Source organism: Anarrhichthys ocellatus, unplaced genomic scaffold (assembly GCF_004355925.1).
Source record: "Anarrhichthys ocellatus isolate YVR2014 unplaced genomic scaffold, GSC_Weel_1.0 scaffold325, whole genome shotgun sequence".
Classification (NCBI taxonomy): Eukaryota; Metazoa; Chordata; class Actinopteri; order Perciformes; family Anarhichadidae; genus Anarrhichthys; species Anarrhichthys ocellatus.
Window position 1 is genome coordinate 1 of NW_022280326.1, and position 15,262 is coordinate 15,262.

A 15,262-nucleotide genomic window follows, 5' to 3' on the forward strand; every position below is an offset into this window, starting at 1 on the left:
TCTGCTGGTGCAACCTCTACTGTGGCTGGGGCCTCTTCGACAACTGGGTCAACCTCTACTGGTGCAGGGGCCTCTTCTGCTGGTGCAACCTCTACTGGTGCAGGGGCTTCTTCAGCAGGTGCAGCCTCTACTGGTGCAGGGACCTCTTCTGTGGGTGCAGGTTCTACTGTGGCAAGGGCCTCTTCTGCTGGTTTAGTAGCCTCCTCAACTGGTGCCACGGACTCATCGATGTCTTCAACAGCTGATGCCACCTCTTCCTTTACTTCAGTGATCTTTGGTACATCTAGAGCAGAGGCAGCTGCCAGCGGCACTGAAACACAAAATCCAGCCATCCAAACATCACTGATGCTGAAGTTATATATTTTTTCCCACATTAAGGTAACTCAACTTGTGGTGTTTAACCAAATCCAGTGACAGCAAATCTATCTGGTGGATTGCGACAACGTGCAGGTGCAACGTCAACAGCAGTTGCAGGAGAAGAAGGTGCAACAGGAAAGCAGTTTTAGTCGCTAAGGGTGTCGATGTAGTGCCATAAACCAATGAAGATCTTCCATATCAGAATAAGAGTATATGATAAATATCAACACGCACGTACGTATGCAATTTCTTTCCCTTTTCCACAAAACATGCAGCGGTGCTGATACACAGTATCTGTGAAGAGACTGGGAATTTTGAACAATACAAATGGAACATACTTTAGGTCATCGTGCACATATCGAACCATGCAGAAGGTAAGGGTTGTGTGTCTTGACAAATACAGGTCACAGTGCATCTCTCAAAGTAGAGTTGGGTGCAGAAAGCAGTGAGAAGAAAATGCAATGTATATGAAAATGCATTTATTAAGTGTGCATTTCAGTCAAGCTGAAATGCTCACTTAATAAATGAAAAGAGCGAGCTTACGTCTGCAAGTTCCATGTAGACCAACATTCAATATGAGAGACTTTAAAGTGGAATGGATAGCTAGAAAAGATCCTTAAAAGCTCAAATACAAATTAGGATTAAAAGACCAATTCAGACAAATTAAAGACGGCAGTAAACCTTTCCGCTTTGATAAAGGTTTTATTGTGTGTGGCTTGATGAGTTACCCTAAAATGTTCACAGTGCTCATTAGCCAGTTATAAGTCAAATAAAATAATGATCACATATGGGTTAAATCACTCGGTGACTAGTTTCACATTACACTGAAGATAAAAAGAGCACACTGCAGCAGTTACACTTTGTACAGAGCCATCTCCTTTTGCTGTCTGGTATACACAACTGCTCTTTGACACGTGGCGAGGAAGTACAACAATGCAGAGATTTTCAATGAAATACAGTGTTTGGTCAAATCTCGTGAAATAGCATTAGGCCCTTCGTAACAAAAATATACCAATAATATAACAGTATTTGAGGGCTGTTCCTGCCGATTCTGTGTTCACAGTGATCACATTTATTTCACCCATAACTGCATAAGAGTCACAAAGACCTCTTTGCCACTTTGGAAATGTTTCCCTGTGGTGTGCAGCTGTACACCAAGAGGAGCCTGCTGAGTAGAGGGCTCCGTTATAATCTGAACAAATATAGACATCGCACACGGTGATCTACGCTGCACACCAACAGAAATCTTACGAGAAGAAACGCTTCAATTGCACAATGCTGCGCCCGATACCCACTCCAATAAATATGAGAGAAAATAATATACAGCTTTAGGAAATTAATAGAGGATGATGAACAAGAGGTGAACCCAGGCACCCAAGGAGAAGCAACTACCCTCTAGGGGTTCTAGACAGTGAGCTACCAGTGTTACTGTTCTCAGTGGCTCTTAATTGAAAGTGGTTTAGAGATAGTCGAGGTTATGTCTGGTAGTGCGTGTGTGTGTGTGTGTGTGTGTGTGTATGTTTCCCTATAATGACTGTGTGGATCTTCAGGCCTCAGAGGCAGCTGCCTCCTCCTCCACCACCACCTCAGGTGAAGAAGTCGTACCGTTGCTGTCGGGCTCCTCGGCGGGGATGGCGTCTGGCTCTGCGGCAGCCTGGACCGCTTCGGCTATGTGAGCCACTTCTTCCGCAACCGTCTCCACTTCCTGCGCCGCCTCGGCGACCTCCTCCGCCACCTCGGCGACCTCCTCCGCCGCCTCGGCGACGGCCTCGGAAACCGCCTCGGCTACGGTCTTTGCCTCGCCATCAGCGGCCGCCTCCTCTTCGCAGACCTCAGCCTCTCCGCCGGCCTCCTCAGCTGCCACTTCCCCCTCCTCCTCCTCCTCTCCAGCTGGAACACAAGAAGCAGAAGGAGCACATTAGCCAGAGCACCACTACCACGCTCTTCTATCTACTACAGTAAGCAGCCACCCTCCCTCAACAATATCAAATCAGCGGTGCAGCTGCTCTGTGCTTTCTACAGACACAGACGCTGCATGTTAGAAGCTAAATCAGCATTTTAAAAAGCGGCATTATTATTATATTATCAGCAGCTGGGTTTCCATCCAAGGTGTGTTGAACTACACAACGGAGAGGGCGCACTCAAATGTAGTAGAGCTGTCACTCTTTATTCAAAATCCAAACCACCCTTACAACAGTGGGATACAAAGAACACCATCTGACCGGTAACAATCTTACTGTGGAAAAACACCTCCTGTTGCAGTTCATCCATGTCCGTCCAAAGTATCATCTCTTCATTATTTTTATACTTTTAAATGTGAAAGTGTCGTAATTAGCATAGCTAGCACATGAGTTATTGAGTTACGGCCAAAAACGTGTTTTGTGATGTCACGGTGACCTTTGATCACCAAATTCTTATCAAGATGAACCTTGTTGGATGTTTGTGCCAAATTTAAAGACATTTTCACACACAAAAAATATGTTTCTGGGATAACGTGTTCAGGAGATATCGTGTTCCTGAGATCGTGTTCCTGAGATATCGTGTTCATGAGAACGGACCGGACGGACAAACGGTTCAACGACGCAGAGCGAGGGTACGTGACTTTCTTAGGAATGTTTTTGAACAGTTGCGCATTCGTTTCTCATTCATTCAAACTTGATGTTTTTCTTTTGTAGTGACAGCTCTACAATGTAGATGACAAAAAGACGTGTGCTGAATATCTTTGTCAAAGATAACGGGTTGTTCAAATGTCGGGTGCTTTCAGATAGTGAGCGTTGTTCTTTCATGTACACACAACAGCAGATGTGCCCCTCTCCTGAACTCGCACAGCTCTTAGCTGCTGCATTCAAGGTTTATGGGCGGGGGGGGGGTTACACGGGTCTTTTCAGTGCAAACTGTTGTCATCCGGTCATGCCGGGACGCTTTGACTGTCAGGTCTGTGCGCTCGGAGATCAGGATCGGACCAGCCGGGGCCATATGCCAAGGTGGCCTGTGTTGTATCCACATGCTGTCCACACCTCAGTGGTCTCAGTGAGGTGTGGACAGCATGTGGACACAACACAGACAGTTTATTAAATGTAGGTCTCCATCATCATCATCTCCTGTGGACAGCAATGGGAAGAGAGGACAACCAGGCTGGAGCACAGCCTGCTCTCTGAGTCCTGTTAAGTTACTGATGATGAAAATGATTTAAAATAAAAGCTTTTATACAACAGGGAAAAAAGATGAGAATGGCTGCTGACAAAGCTCATTTTCCTCAATACCTCAACTACTACTACTACTACAGGGAGGAAGAGAAGGCAGCAAAGAAAAAAGAAAAAAAAAAAAAAAAAAAAGTACGGGGGACTTTTATTGTGAAGAATTTATAGGAAATGAAATCTACCGATTTTATAGCTGCTCTTTTGATCGCAAAATATATCCGATGGCCATCATTGAGGTTGCGTTAACTGTCAACACACATGTGGGGACACAGCTGAGCTCCGTTGTGGTGCGTCCGATCACAAGAGGTGCATTGCAAAGACAAGTGTAACCTCGTTAGACGAAGTGTATATCAGCTGTGTAAAACATGAGACGGACAGGCCGTTGGATGGAAACCTAGCAGGCTGATCCAGAAGCACTTGTTGTAGACAAGCCACTTCTAAAACACACCACTGCCTCAGTGAATACTTCTCCTGGGAAAAAACAAAGAGGCGGCACATTCACGACACTAAACCGCATGCAAACTCAAAGACAGGGAGGGGCATGACATAGACAGGAGGGGGGGGCAGGGGGAAGGAGAGGAGTGCGGGTCAAGGTGCAGGGTAGAAGGGGGTCAAGTTGAATCTTGGTTCTTACCATCCAATTAACAAACTACGTGCTATCTGGAGCTCCGACAGCGAGCCCAAGTAGGTTGAGCTTCTTTAATCTTTAAACAGAGAGATCCTCCACCATTTCATCCACATTGACCATCAGCAGAAACACACAGTTGTGGGAGACTGGCCCAGGAGTCCACTTTGACTCGATCAACACTTGAGCGGTGACTATTGGGATCGACAATAGCCAGCTGGTCCGTTAGAATTTCATGATATGGGTAAAATGCAGTGGCGGGCCGTCAGGGCCTGCAAGGCCTTCTCTGCTGGCTAAACAGAATCACAAAGCTATATCTATTTTATAATTTAATATTTTTTCTTAAATACACTACATTTATTATAATTTACAAAAATATTTTTCCCATTATCTTATTTTCTCATTGCACAGCTACTGTCTTCCTCAGTTGCTCTGCTTCCAGTGCAGCTTGTTTTAAGTAGAGCTTTTATCCAATCAGATCGCACCTCTGTGTCTCTAGGTAAGAACAGAGGCAGAGGCCTGCACACTCTCACCTGCAGCCAGTGCAGATTAAAGTAAATGGGGACGATATTGTTGATTGTCATAGTGTTCAACCAATCAGATCTTTAGTTTGACATGTTGGGCGTATTGTTTGACTATCAGAGCCTGTGCTCCGGTCTATAATGACATCAGCATTACAAGCCGCTCAGTGTCCGTGTGTAGCTGTGTTAGCTCTGTTGCAGAGCAGTACGTTCAACATTCAATTTGTGAAAGTAAAATCCTATGATAATCTTGTTGGGTCGCTGCTTGTCATTAAGGAATGACAGTGGATCCCACAGCCAGACCAGCTGAGAACATTATATTTTCCTGAATTTAGGCTTTTGCATTTTCTAAATGCCCTGACATTATTCAAACGACTCCTACCGAACAGTTTAATGCGAAGACGTACATAGTTACAGCATTAAAAATGAATAATAGCTGTGGTGCCGTAATGTGGTTATACGGTGGTATTTCACGCTGCAGGACAGCAGTGAAGGCCCAGGTATAAATTGCACGGCCTGCCACTGGTAAAATGCTCAAGACATGAGCATACAACATGGAGGAGCTGCTAGTTCTGCATTTATCCCCACTGTCTCTTTTAAAAGTGCAGGCATCTCCTGCTAAATGTAACAATACCAACTATAGGTCAATGTTATGGCCATCAGTGAGCATCATTTCAGTGTTAATGTTTAGAAAAATACAATAACAACTGTATTTTCTCTACCTGGTGCAAGCCTGGAGGGGATCATGCATTAACATTTATTTTTTAGAATATATATAATATATTTTGGGGACATTTATGGCTGTATGGTTGCAGTGTTTTATAGGATCGTCGACTGCTGTTAACCGGCCGTGAGGTGCTGCAAGTCATCGACAGCTGCTTCAGTTTGGAGTTTTCTTTACGCTTGGAATTCAGAATTGTTCCGATCCACATTTGCACGCAAGGTAAGACAATGGCGGTTTGTATTAATTCAATTTAGACTTTACAGTGGTGGACATCCAGACACACCTCTATACTGAGTCTACACTTCTAGTATTCTTCCTCCTTTTAGAAAACTATGGAAAGATGAACCCCGTAGCTAGAAAAGCTCAATCCGGGATCATGATCAAAGGAAGCGACTTGCAACCATTTAATCCACTCGAATGTTTTGTAATGCTACGTTCATACTGAAAACACGACTGCTATAAAAAGGTTTCCCCAAGTCTCAATGCATAACGATTTATTTGAATGATTTTTGAAGTGGCCCTTTGCGGCTGCAAATACAGTGGATGAATAATCGCTCACCACAGATACATCTACAGCACATGTTCATCAAATGTCCCGCATAAACAAATCCTCTCCTTAAAACCCACAGTGGTGTTGAGCAGTGATGAAGTCCATTGACTAAAGAAAAATCCATTCGAATGTTTCAGACTCTTCTGTCGAGTCCATTTATCCTCTTCACAGTGTTGCACATTAACATTTATCAGCAAGAGGGGTAAACAAAAAAATAATGGACGGTGCACGGAATCAATATCCTTCACAGACTTGTCCCGAGGTTTTAGGCTGAGTGGAGCACTCTCTTTCTTATCAGTACAGGAGGGGGAGGGAGGGAGGAGAGAGGGATTTTTGTTTCCCTTTTCAGATCCAAAGAATCCAGTTCTAGGACGGATCTCCATGCGGCCACAGAGGACCTTAGCTTTACCATTACACTGAAAAGAGCAAAGACACAAAGCATTAGAGAAATGGGAGGAAGGACTCTTGCTCTCTCAAAAGAGCCCAGTTCAATTTACACAAGGTCATCGTCAAACTACAAATCAACCACAGAAGCGGTGTGTAGGTAGCAAAAGACAATAAATAAATGGGTATGAGCTGCTACCAAGATGCACTGGTGAGGTTGATGGCGAGCGCTCTAGTGAGAACAAGCTTTAGTCATCAGCAAACTATGACAAATCTCAGCAGTTTGTCTCACTTGGAGCAGAGATATCGATTGTTTTTATCTAAAGCCTCTTGGAAACACAGAGAAGTATGAGGGAGACAAGGAAGAGAGAGAAACGAGGGATCGAGTGGTACCAAAGGAAGAGACAGATGGAGACTAATGCCCAATCCCAAGGTCCCCCCCTAAGGCCCGAAACCCAAAACCCTCAGGGACTTAACTGACATCTCCTGGTAGATGAAATGGTGTGAATATGAATGGAACAACTTTGCTGCAACATTTCAAGTTACCATGACAATATGATGTGGGTATTCATTTTACATTTCTTACTCCCTGATTTGAACGTCTTCCAGGCACTTTCCTCACAAGATGAGGTCATTTCAAATAATCTATTCACTCATTTTTGTAAAAACAGCTTTAATGACAAAATCTTCAATCCTTAATGTTTCTGAGTAAATGCAATATGACAGGCTGAACACCCATGTGGCGTCCTCTTTGTTTAACACTGGTAACCCCGTGTTTAACGTCATATTGCTATGAATTGTGGGTAATTCCCTTGAGCAAAGTCGACAGAAATGTGGAGTGACGGAAAGTGTTCCTAATGTCTGAAAGAGTCCTAAAACACTGGATGATTTGACAGTGGAACAGAACTAAACCCTGGAGGACCTTAAAGCCTGTGAGACTGGAGATTGGGCCTAAGCCTTTTGGCCAGTAGGATAAAAATTCAGGAGAGTTGAGACTGGGGTCACATGGGAGGACGGATTTGTCAAAATTGGATTGGCCGAGTATAGCCAAGCTCTATGCAGAATAGGATTATGTTAAAAATGAGTTGCAAATATGGGCACCGACAAAGCTTAGCTCCTCAGGATACTCTGACACTAAATGATTGCTGTAAATGTATTTATGTTCCTCAGTTCAAACCCCTCCCCATTTTAAAAACCTGTTCTGCTAACCTCTTTGTTCTATCCTTTTCTTATATTGTGCAAATTGAGTTCATCGGTAGAATCCATTATTTAACCTATATTGACTGATATCTTTATTTTCATGTCATGAACGTGCCCAACCCTCAAATTACAGCTGCAGTGGACACATTCCATTAAGTTTCATTCAATTACAAAATAACAGCTTACTTCACCGCTCGGTCTTAAACTATTCTGCCTTCTATCCCAGACCTGGCGAATAACATCTGCTACAAGAAAAGGCTGCTTTCCTGAAGTGCAAGCTCAAGGTTTCCATAGACATCCAGCCAAAAGAAATCTACATGAATGGAAGTCATTTTACTAAAGAGTACATCCCTCATGTCCCCGTAGACAGGACAGTAAAACAAAAAGTGCTCCTCATTCTCAGTTTCACCTATAGCTCACCAACAAACTTCTATTTTGTGTGATCGTCTAGAGCCAAATATTAACCAAATGTGTGTCACTTCACTGATGAAAGACAAATAAGTCAGCCATGAATATCAGCTTTAGCTCTTTAGTCTGCAGCTCGGTCGGCATTGACGGCAATGGAATGACTACCGTCACAATCGTCTCCGTTTTAGGTGTGGCCATTTTAATGTGTACGTCACTTGACTAATTACCTTCCCGCCGTTGGCGGGCTGATCTTGGAACCATGAGTGTTAAAACAAATACACAGTGATTAGTGCCATCATGAACTTTCATTGCAACCAATGTTGGAGTCAGGATAGTAAAAGTAGCCCATAGACGCCCAATCCAGCCCATAACCGAACTCAACACAGCATTTTAGTGAGCATTCAGAAAGTGTTCAGGCAGTGTTAATGAATGGAATGCTGAAGGTCTGTGACGACGCGACTTACCCTCTTCTTCGTCCCGGCCTGCAAGCAAACAGAAACACCATTCATGTCATAGAATCAAGCCACAGTGACAGTAGCTGAGCAGTGAGGACACGCAGAGGTTCAGCAAAGGTCGTTAACTTTTCTCTTTCCGTTACAGTCGGACGGTCAGTTTACATTCTGTTACAGCTTAAGAACAATGACTTTTGATATGCATTTCAATCAATTAGTTTCTGTACAAACACGCTAGTTATGCCATTTGTTGTCTTAGGTATGCTTTTTGAAATGGATATTCAATTTCCAACATTATTGTTATTTATCACACAGGATTTGTCCTTTGGGGAGCAACGAATGCATTAACTTAACTTCGTAAAAATGGAATATTTGGTTTGAAGGTGGACAAAAGACTCCTCAAAAGTAAAAAATGCAGTTCTACAACCCCTAAAACTGTAGTTCTGTGGAACCAACTACATTTGTCAATGCTTGGAGGTGATCCTTTCTGACCGTATGTGATGGATAGACTTAGCATAAGCAAAGTCTTTTACACAGTGGATTTATCTTCTACGCATTAGTGTCTGTGCAGTGATTGTGCTGCTGCTGATGGGATTTGGGAGCACACTGTCATTTGGTACATTTGATCCATTCATACTTGTCAAATGGATCAAGTGAACTTATCTCCTCCACATTAGGATGGATGAGATAAGTGGGCACGGGCAGTTAAGATTCTGCTAGCCAGAACCAATAGAAAGCAGACTATCAGGGATCACAAACACTGATATGATACTCAAACTAAATACACACAGTCGTGTGTACTGGACCAGAGGATGTTTGTATTGAGAGGAAATGAGTCTCTGCTGTGTTTCCTTACTGCACTCTGCTGTGCTACAACGCTAACCATTAGAGCCGCCCACTTTTAAAACTACGGGTGACGGCACAGAGACCATGTCCATATTTTACGGTCTACAGTGTCGAGGCAACCTCGATCTTAAAGCGTGCAACTTTCAGTCGACGGCGTTGAAACAATCGTCCGGCTGGACTAGTTCCAGTAACCACTTGATGATTGACATCAAACCATCTCACTGGCAATGCACTGGAGGAGGATGTGGAGATCCAAAAGGGATCTGAAAATCTCCCATCTTCTCCAATACCAGAAAGTACGCAGAGTGAAAACTCTCCGTCTGGCCTGAACACTAATTCTGTGAGCGACTTGATGACAGAACAAAATGAAAGTATAAAACAACATCATGTTGTCATTGTTTGAGTATGTGAATAAACTGGCACAAACTCAATGTGCCTAATTAAAAAGATGATAAGGAATTAAAGCTTTGGAGCTTTAAATCAATATAATTTGCCAACCTGAAAAAAGTTTGAAAATAAAACCAGCTGTCGGGAGGTGAAACCCTAATATGGCTTGTACTTGCACGATAAGCATACGTGAGCAACGTTTTATCAAGAATCATTATTAGTGTGACACATTACAGTTAGCGAGCTAGTGGAGGGGATCTGGTCTTGAATCAACACTAGTGTAGTCTGGTAGAGTGGTGGAAAAGAGTGGCAGGTGAGGAATACTTACTCTTAGGGGGCCATGGCTTAGGTACCCACTCGACCTTGGGTCTGGCATTGAGTTCTGCAATGCGGTCGTCGAACCTGGCGCCGTCTGTGCTCACAGTGCTGTATGCCTGTGGGAGGAGGAAAGGAGTTCCAGTTCGTAAAATGAAAGGATTTAAAACTACAGGTACTTTGCAAATTGTGTCATTCTACAAGATTGGCTCATTTGTTGCACTTGAGTGCTTAAACCTTTTGTTGAGGATACAATGCCAATGGTTTTAAGTGCAGGTTAGTATCGTGGTAGTATCATGATGATCAAATGATGAAAAACAATACAACTTACGTATGACACAGCGCCAACAAAGGCTCCACCACACAGCAGGGTGTAGAGTATGTTCTCTCCAGACCCACCAGGAACGGATGACATCGGTCGCCGTTGCACAACTGGAAAGGATTAAAAGGTCACATGTTAAGCGCTGAATGAACCGCATGACAGGAGCCAATCAATGCCACTTTCATTAATTAACATTGAATGGAAATGTTGGTTGAAGCTCGACAAGGAATAATTCAACAACGACTGTAATGTTGGCAGAGGCAACAGCAAGCGCTATGTTACGTCGTGCAAACAAACCACGTAACCGGTGGGATCCAAACGGAGGCTCCCTGCTAGCGAGGGCATGAATATGTGTTTATCTAGACCGAATATTCAAACGTCTGTTTGGGCCAACAGCCCCAGGTTAGGCAAATTGGTCCGCCGACATATGAGAAGCAACATGACAGGGGACAAGGGATGGTAAATGTCGAGTGTCCCCAGAACTTTATTTCAACTTGGGCCTCTGCAGGTCGCAGGTAGAAAGGTTCCTACTAGTCCCGGGGGAAGGTTCCTGCAGTCCAAAAAGGGGGCTTTAGAGAAGGTTCAAACAGGAAGTGATTCACTGAAAGGAATAGAGTGACAGAACTAGTACTGGACCACTGTCGATCCGTATTGATCCCCCCCCTCAAGGTTCGGCACGCACGTGAACCACGGATTACACAGTTTAACGTGAACCATCGCAGGGTGAAATATAGATTTACTGAAGATCGTTATCCATCAACATTCAGTAAAACATGTGATCAGGTCATCATTTATGCTTTCTGTTTGCCGATCTCTGATAATGTTACATTGTAACCAACCAATCAGTGTTTAAACTGGTGAGAAAACTTGAATAAATCGGTTTCACAACATATATAAATAGATATTAGAGATGAATTATGACCTGTTTATAATACCTCTAACAGCTTATAATACATAATTAGGACTACTATTGACAACATTTGTTTTAATCCATTAAAGTAGAATAATTAATTAACTTCCTTATTATTTGAATTGAGTGTTTTTATGAAGAAAAAATAGTATCGGCGGCAAAAGAACGTGATCAGGGATCTCTAGAAGTTCTATTTTCTTTTGTGCTGATCCGATCGGTTACCGGATCCATGACTCTGATCCGTACCGTGAGTTGTATGATACTTTGCACCACTAGACAGAACACAGAGGATGATAAACCTCGCCTTCACTGTTCACATCGGCTGCTTTGCCTCCATGTGTCCTAACTGTTGATGACACTTGACCCATGGCAGCTTTTCAAAAGATCCCACAGGTCTGGATAACAACAATGTGCTGCACAAGCCCGAAGCTTCAGCTCTCAGTGTAGAAGGAGATATGGTGAGAAAGCACCCAGAGGCTCACGATGCCTCACGCTCTGATTGGATTCAGCAGAGTAGATCAAGTTTACCAAAAAATAGGCTCGTCAGGGCTTGTTTGATACCTGCAAGGTGATGCATACACCCTCGGGTACGCAGTTCGGTTTGAGCCTGTCACACAATCCATTTTAATATTTAACAATACTATTTATAAAAAAATTTGACTGGAGTCCACAACTTTTACCAATACTCCTCACATCACATCACTTAAACAAAGTCAGTTTTTAACATTTCATTATAAAAACTGTGTAAATCAATGAACTCTGCACCTAAACAGCACCCAAATGAATTCCTTTCATAAAATAGATCCAGGTAACAGGACACACGAGTGCCTTGCAGTTGTTTCAACTGACTCCAAACATAGTCAGAGTTGATTGATAATGTTTTTCCTCATGTTGAGTGTTTAATGTGAAGATGTCGGCCATATTATCTGCTGTTTACATTCCTTATGATGCTAATTCAAGAGTTGCGCTCCAGGACTGCACTACTGTTTTAGTTTTGTTCGTCACGTGTTTGTTGTGTTGCAGCTGAATTTCGTTGTGCTTCCCTGTGTTGCATAATGCCAATGAATGATCCTTGAACAGATAGCAGAAGTGGCAATTTTGGTCTGAACATTTTGGGTGGGGCCACACAATATTCACACGAGAAAATGTGATGATGCAATCCAAACATACGCTGTACGTGAGTGAGAGTGGAGACACTGCCATGACCAATGTATCACCAACAGCAGTGGCGACCGAATTTCAGCCGAATAACACCGTCTAAAAATCACACGATGAAGATCCGACTACATATCTTACCATACCAACACATATGACCACCAAAGGTCAACATCCAACAGCCTGCCTGCTCATGGCCAGCAACCAAAGGTGCATTTGTCATCTGTTGAGCAACCTCATCCTTTTAAACATTGTACATGCAATCCAAAAGTTTGTTTTTGAATAATGGCTGAAGTGCCCGAAAATAGGGTTTTTAATACGCATTTAAATATGCATTTGAAAAGGCCAGAGTTCACCGAGCCGGCAGACTCGTCATGTCCACGCAAGGCAATGTCGCACTTTCCACAAAGCTTTATACAAGTTAGAATTCTGCCAAGAGCAGACCCGTTTATTCAGTCTGACGGTTGTCTGTAGGCACCGTCAAGCTGAGAGGCAACGTTCCAATTTTTGCTCACGGTGTAAAGTGGTAAATCGTACCATAGTTAAATAATCCACACGAGTCATCACGACTATTGTAACGTTAATGTAAGTACAATATCACGTGTACACCCTTGCACCCCTTAAAATCAACCAATGGGATGCTTTTAGGGACCCTGGCTATCAGGCCCCACTCATGATCAGTGCAGTAGGGCCGGGTCTGCCCGACCAAGCAGCATCAGGCACAAAGACACACAAGTTACACACACAACAAAGCAATGTGTTTCTAGAGAAGAGATTTCATTCAGAACATGACAAATTGCAAACATTTTATGAAGTAGACAAAGCTTTGCCATTATTGCATCTGAAATGGAGAAAAGCCTATAACTTCTTGTACAACAGTGCCCTCTGGTGGGGGCCGTGCCCCACAGACCCTTAGTGCAAAAACACAGATGGATAGCGGTTGTTCGCTGCTGTATTAATGCTCCGAATAGCGATTAAAGAATATTTAATGTACTCTATGAGGCGGACACTGTCATCAATAACCCTAGATTACATGAAAGGAATCAATGTCATTAACTAGTTGTAGTAGATAGTTTGGCTGTATGGAAGTGGGTTTGTGTGTAGTACTTATCCATAGCCAGTGTACGGGGACTTGTCATGTCCAGTGTTGAGGGGGTTAAACTCTTCCTGTTCTCAGAAACTAATCCGGAGTCCAAGGCTCTGACAGGACACCCTGTTATTTTTACCGGCTAAAGTCTAAGCAAGGTTGGAGTTGGGGGGCTGGTGGAGGGGGATGCAGGTCAAGATGTCAGGAGGATTAGACCATGATACCATCCTCTTGTTAAGTGGTAAAGTGTCTTGCTTAAGGACACATCAACATGAACTAGCGGGTATCGAACTACCGATCCTCTGACTGAAGGACACCCCCTTCAGCTGGTGTTCTATCATTAGGCCGACATCTTCACTCACTCTACCTTAAGTAGTTTCCAATGTTTCCACGTGTCACCTGTGGTTATGTAAGGTCATTATCAGCGATGGAGAGAGAAGCTGCTGACACTGACGTCAGAGAGTTTACGTCAGCCGCACTCTTTACATTAGACTGCAGTCACACGAGCGCATCACGTGACAGACAGCGGCCACCATGTTTCCACGCCACCCGCAGCCCGTGAAGGTCACACACGAATATATACATGCCTCACGGTCGCTTTTCAAACGGCATGAACTTCCCAGAGGAGAGAGAGAGAGAGAGGGCGCGTGCCCGCGTTTATTCGGACACGTGTGCACGGTGAGGCCAGTTTTACACCGGTACCGTATAACGCGTCACATGTCATTTAATAAAAAAGGGCCAACTGACACAAGCCGAGAAGTGACATGAAGGGCGCTGCGGGTTTTACCTGCAGTCTGCTGCTCTGTTTAACACTCTGTGGATAGAAGGGAGGTAACTGTCATTCGGAAATACTCCAACCGGGGCTCACAGTATACCCGTATTTCTTGAGACGCACACTTTAAATAAGAAAAATGAAAGTACACCACAAACGTGTTACAGCCCAGCTTCAGCCCCCCCCACCTATTAAAAAAAAAGCTCGAGTTGACCTTCACATCCTATGGGCAGCCATTGCCATTCTCCAGTTTGGTGGGGGAATGCAGCTATGCAGAAACATTCGCACGAGGACAACGTGTACTATTCCACACACTTCAGTCAGGAGGCGACGGATGATGCGAGAAAACGTCACATTTAAAAGCGCAAGTCTTGCGTTAAAGACAACGGTTAATAATACGAGAAATTCAGATTTTGTGTTTTGCCAATAGTCCCAGTGATGAACACTCACCATCCCGGGGCAACCTGTAGGCTGCTCTCCGCGCCAGAGGCCCACACCTCTGCCAAGCCGCTCTGCAGGAAAACATCGCTGCTCTCCGGGATACGGTGCGGGGGGATGAATGTAGCCGTTTCAGCAAGTGCTGGATGAATGAATGGCTGGTCTGGTCAAAAAACGTGTGCGAGGAGGAGGCGGAGGGCACACTTGCTTTCTGTTGCGCAATGTGGTTGTGCGGCGCTGTTGTATGAAGGGTGCTTAATGCCACAGAAAGAGGAAGGTGAGGAGTATGAGGAGTCATTCGGACCCCTGGAAGAGGACGTTCAACATATGAAAGTGGCTAAAAAGACGACGGACCCTCAATGATGTTACATTGTAAACAACCAATCCGTGTTTAAATTGACAGGAGAACTAGCAACGTTAGCAGCACCGCTAATGGCTAACGAACAAAGGTTCCGATCAGTTACATTATGATGCGTTCAAGCTTTGTTCAGTGAAAATTAGTATTGGCCAAAGGAAAATTATAACTTTATTAACATGTGTTCACATGTAACCTCGTAAAATGTAGTGCTGGTGAGAAACTTGAATACACATAGACGTTCGAAGATGTTT

The 15,262-nt window shown here is 43.8% G+C and overlaps 1 protein-coding gene across 2 annotated transcripts; it reads right to left on the bottom strand.

Annotated features, from left to right (window-relative positions):
* Window positions 1–1,039: 1,039 nt before the first annotated feature.
* mgarpa (mitochondria localized glutamic acid rich protein a) lies at window positions 1,040–14,881 on the bottom strand. 2 transcript variants are annotated; one of them, XM_031879614.1, is made up of 5 exons: window positions 14,666–14,881; window positions 10,301–10,401; window positions 9,983–10,088; window positions 8,434–8,451; window positions 1,040–2,247 (listed from the first exon to the last, which is right to left on the bottom strand). In XM_031879614.1, exons 1-5 carry the CDS (start codon window positions 14,739–14,741, stop codon window positions 1,904–1,906), a joined length of 645 nt encoding a protein of 214 aa, XP_031735474.1. In that variant the 5' UTR covers window positions 14,742–14,881; the 3' UTR covers window positions 1,040–1,903. The 2 variants fall into 2 exon arrangements, with proteins under 2 accessions (XP_031735474.1, XP_031735475.1); XM_031879615.1 differs by lacking the exon at window positions 1,040–2,247 and adding an exon at window positions 5,905–6,393.
* Between the last annotated feature and the right edge of the window lie 381 nt (window positions 14,882–15,262).

What these genes read in the sequence shown, in the direction of transcription:
- mgarpa (XM_031879614.1), bottom strand. Translation starts at nt 14,741, where the DNA reads ATGTTTTCCTGCAGAGCGGCTTGGCAGAGGTGTGGGCCTCTGGCGCGG. An exon ending in CTACAGGTTGCCCCGGGATG is followed by an intron (nt 10,402 to 14,665) that starts GTGAGTGTTCAT and finishes AATCCTTTCCAG; the next exon opens with TTGTGCAACGGCGACCGATG. An exon ending in TTGTTGGCGCTGTGTCATAC is followed by an intron (nt 10,089 to 10,300) that starts GTAAGTTGTATT and finishes CTCCTCCCACAG; the next exon opens with GCATACAGCACTGTGAGCAC.